Here is a 4,818-nt window from a genome sequence, read left to right as displayed (position 1 = left end):
TAGGATGAGTTGTCTTTCGACAATAAGTGTTTAATTATTACAGTCAACATCAGTCTTTCTAGTAGTATACGATCAATGACGATGTCGACGTATAGTAAACAATACTTAGTACCTGGAAAGAAATGAATTGCAAATTACCGAAACATTTCATAACCTTCGTTCAAATGGTAATAAAGCAGAACTATAGAATCTTCGAAGAAAATCCGAAATTAACGACTGAATACAAAAACTAGCCTACGTTTTCTCCTTGTTTTCTTTAGATCTCCTTCTGAACCATCTCTGCAAGTTGCAGTAAGTGGAGCCGTTGCCAGGGGAAACGGTGCTACATCATCATCATCATCATCATCATCATCATCCTTACCTTCGACATACGTGTGGGACCTGGCCGATCTGAAGCCATTCACCGTCTCGGGCGGTCCGACCATCTTGGGGAGCGGGTGCTACGGCACCGTGTACTTACATCGCCACCGCTCCTCCGGCACACCCATTGCCTTGAAGACCATGATCCTACCCGACTGTCCCCGGGCAATGAAGGCCAAGGTAACCAGCACTCCCTTCAGTGTTATAAGTTTTTGTCGAAATCTTGAAAAAAAAAAGTTGATATACACATTTACTATGCAGGAACAGCACATACAAATAAACACATTGCTCAATAAAAGTTTACGAATATAATATGTCCTTTAAAGTGTGACAGACTTAGATTCTTTGTGCGACATTATGGTAATAAGTTTGCAAATTGTCCTTGTATATCAGGTGCAGAAGATCGCTAAGGAAGCCTCTCTGCTGGACTTGTTCGGTCGAGAGGAGTTCTTTCCCCAGTATCTTGGCTGCCTCGAGGTCAGAGTGGGATGTGTGGGTCTGGCGATGGAATTTGTTGGTAAATAAACCTTTGCAGGTTCTTACTCTCTTAATGCATATGTGTACTTATATACCAAACAGTTCCGGGTTTATTATTGTCATTTTTGGCCGTTCACTCATACTTCTCGCTGAGTCTTTACTCTATCATCCACTCATCCCTCCATTCATTCATTCATTCATTCATTCATCCCTCCATTCACTCCAAAAATAGTTTTTAATTCCTTTTGTGTACAAATATTCATGAAATTTGGAGTTAATGAATATGAAATTTATTCTCCTTGTCTGAGTCTTGTCTTACACTTGTTTTAGTTGTACTGGTGGCATTTATGACAGCAATTCCCCCGTATTAAAGACGAGAAAAAAAATGGTTGGTAATTGCTGCAATCAACAAGCAGTGTAAAACATATTTTTGTTCATGGGGCCGCCAACTTTTTCTTATTCATTGCTGTACCTTGTCTGTTATACAGGAGACCCCAAAACCGGCAAGACGTTTACCGTCGGGAAGGCAATTGCTGGTCATGTGCCAGCAGTTCATCATGCCGATTGGCTACAGATTGCCCTTGATCTGGCATGTGGAGTTCAGGTCATTCATAATAAGGGATACTTAATGAATGACCTGAAGGGAGACAACGCCTTGCTCTACATGCCACCCACAGGTTAGTCACCTTTCTTTCTTCTTCTTCTTCTTCTTCTTTTTTCATTTTTTTTTTCCAGAGTAGAACAAGTTTTATTCGGTCATTTATTCGTAGATGTGACCATAGAAATTATTTTCCGACAGAGAGATCGTTAAGCAATACCATTATTACTGCCATCATTATTCTTAAAATTGGTTCGAAACAGAAAATTGCAAAACTTTGGAATGCTCTTCAGTCTGCAAAAAAAAAAGAAGAAAGTAATAATAAATAAATAATAGATTTTAAAAAAAAATTAATAAATAAAAATAAGTGGAGGCGTGTAATCTTTTGAAACTTCTGTATCTGCCGAATTGCTTTGCTTGGAAAATTCACAACCTTTGCACGAATGAAGAGCAATGTAGAGGAAAGACGAAATGCTGTCTCTAATGTAGCTGGAAAAAAGTTTGATATCTGTTTTATCAGGCTTCAGACTTCACCGGGTGCTTGTGCCTTCTGATTAGTTCTGAAGACAGTTCTTTCTGATTCTCCCCAGGTCATCGATGGCGGGCCAAGATCATCGACTTCGGTCTGGTAACCTCTAGGAGCGACCAGAACTTCACCCGATTCTGCGACCACGTGAAAGACAGGTACCGTCGAGGCGAGATCTATCGACACATCGCGCCAGAGGTTGCCCTCCACGACCAGCCCAAGAGCGTCCACAGCGACGTCTTCCAACTCGGCCGACTCTTGTGGGCCATGGGGATGTCCAGTGGCGACAAAGAACTGACCGACATCGGGGACGCCTGCCGGAGTTCCACGCCCGTCTATCGGCCTGCCATCGATGCTGTTGTCGACGAGCTGAGGATGATGATGAAGTAAGCCACACTGCAGTCCATGTAATGATTTTCAGACTTTGCTTTCAACCATTCTATAAACTGATGATAACAAATTATTAGAAGATTCTCGTGCTAGATATGATTATAAATAGAAATGTCCTCAGTTGTCGAGTGCGTTGATATGCAGTTGTAACGCAGCAAAGTTACAGAAATCCGGAAAAAGTATGACTATAAACCATTTCATGTTCATTTGGTGACATTATCCAGATTTGAATCGGCGATTGAAATCATTAGTCTATTCTTACACAAGTTTGTGCATGATAAGGTAACCCAAGCTGACTCAAAGGTTTAAAGCCCAACTAGGCAAAACGAACCAAACACATCGACCAACAAACAAAAGAATAAAATGGACTCCATTCTTAAATATGCAAATATACTAAAAGTTTCATTTAAGCAAAGTTTGTAAATCATTTGTGGCTGCAGTGAAGAGGTAGGTACTTTGTATATATTTCTGCATTTTCTCCTAACATACTAATCCCGTTCTCAAACAGTTACTTACGAAAACCATGAATGCAAGCGAAGGGAATGAAAACGGATTTATATCCAAAAAGCTCTTACAAGCGCTTAAACTGAGACATCTACAAACCTACTTGATGTCATCTGCAAATGATCTTAGTTTACCGGGGTTTAAATCGGGATCGCTCAATATAATTTGAAGAAATTATTTTGCATCTCAGTTATTCCAAGGAATAATAATAAATGATAGGAATAAATGCAGTCACGCAAACCAACAAAAAGGTTTATTCTGATCAATGGTCAAAAATGATCTTAACATTTTGAGAGGGTTTATCACAACCTCACTATAAATTGGAGATGGAAAGATACAAGGTTGTCCATCACAGTGATAAGCGGGGCGGGGCTTGTCACACATTCCTTCAGAAAGATTGCAGATTATGTCCTTGTATGATCATCAATTTGATAAGAATTCATTGTGATAATGCGGCTGCAGATGTGTATTCTGAATACGGGAGCCACACACCGTAGTATTGACTGACGATATCAAATTATTGAAAGATGTTACTTCAATACTACAATAAAAAATTCTCAGTAATCGAATGCAGTGACCTGCAATTGGAATGCAGCTAATAAACAGGAATCCGGATATTGATGACTGTCCATGACATGCTTATTTGGTGACATTTTCCAGACTGAATTGGAATCACTGATTAAATGTTTTCGTCTACTCTGAAATTTCGTGCACGAAAGCTAATTTTTTGAAAGGGGCTTCTTTACTGGCCAACTATATAGACAAAACGAAGAAAATACATCAACCAACAATCCAAAGAATCAAATTCTATCTCTGTGCAAATAACTCCAGTCAAGCAAAGGTTGTATAGCATTTGTGGCTAGAGTGTATAGAGGTAAGTATTTTGTATATATTTTTGCATTTTCTACTACTGTGAAATTCTGTCATTCTATTGAAAAAAAAAAGTAAGAGGAAGAGACTGCAAGATATCCGTAAAGCTCTCAAAACGTTTGAATTGTCACGTCTGCAAACCTAGCTACGAGAGTTGAAATTCATCACAATGAGTATAAAACAGAATCGTCAAATATGTGATTCGAAGAGATCATATTGTATCTCGTATATAGACGATTCAAAAGAATACTAACATGGTGTACATGAAACAATGAAATCAGGCATGCCAACACTAGTTCTACTCTTATGAATGTTCAAAATTAGCCTCAACATTGGTGTTCACATACAGTTGGAGATGGAAAGACACAAGGTTGTCCATCACAGTGATAAGCGAGGCAGGGCTTGTCACAACACTGGTTTGCCTCCTCAAACAAATTACAAATCGTCAATTTGGGGAATAATGTCAATGTGGTAACGAGGCTGCCGATGTGTTCTCATTGGATACAAGATGAAAACATCATATAATATTTGGTGAAATGCATCAGTCCTTTGATAGAAAAAAAAAATCACTGAAACTGTTCAGTCGTTAGGATAACAATTTTCTTTTTGCTTTTTGTTTTTGACATTTTTTTGTGTGTGTGCAGAGGTGTGAAATGTATATCGAAAACAACAAGGATGTTCTCTTTTTCCCAAAATTCAATGCAATTACTTACAATCATCCAGGCTGAAAGGCTGCGAAAAGGCTTTTCGATGTGCAGTATTACATTTGAGTCAAAACCAAAAATGCATAACTTGCGTATCTCCAGTGAACAGGTAAGTAGATTGCATGTTTTATTTGGTTTTGTTTGTTTTTTTTTTTGTTCTCATTTTGCTATTAAAGCTATTAATTATTTCAAACTGAAGCAACTAATTAAAGTGCAAAGGGGTAGGAAAAAATACTGTGGAAAAGTGATGAAGTAATGCAAATCTAGATACTTGCCTCTTTATTTCCTCAAAGGTATGGCGGTGGGGCATGCTTTATAAAGCTGGCGATTCTGCAAACACGGAAGTGTGGTGATTCACTTGATTGAATTAAAAGTGTCATAAAGTTTTT

General features: G+C 38.6%; 1 protein-coding gene across 1 annotated transcript; it reads left to right on the top strand.

Annotated features, from left to right (window-relative positions):
- Positions 1–380: 380 nt before the first annotated feature.
- On the top strand, positions 381–3,190 carry LOC140235178 (uncharacterized). The gene is made up of 4 exons (XM_072315214.1): positions 381–540; positions 754–877; positions 1,326–1,514; positions 2,026–3,190. The coding sequence occupies exons 1-4, from the start codon at positions 502–504 to the stop codon at positions 2,349–2,351; spliced, it is 678 nt and encodes a 225-aa protein (XP_072171315.1). The 5' UTR covers positions 381–501; the 3' UTR covers positions 2,352–3,190.
- Positions 3,191–4,818: the final 1,628 nt, after the last annotated feature.

The sequence above is a fragment of the Diadema setosum genome, chromosome 11 (assembly GCF_964275005.1).
Source record: "Diadema setosum chromosome 11, eeDiaSeto1, whole genome shotgun sequence".
Taxonomy (NCBI): domain Eukaryota; kingdom Metazoa; phylum Echinodermata; class Echinoidea; order Diadematoida; family Diadematidae; genus Diadema; species Diadema setosum.
The sequence above is the reverse complement of the archived record's forward strand: the minus strand, read 5'-3'. Positions and strand labels throughout refer to the sequence as shown.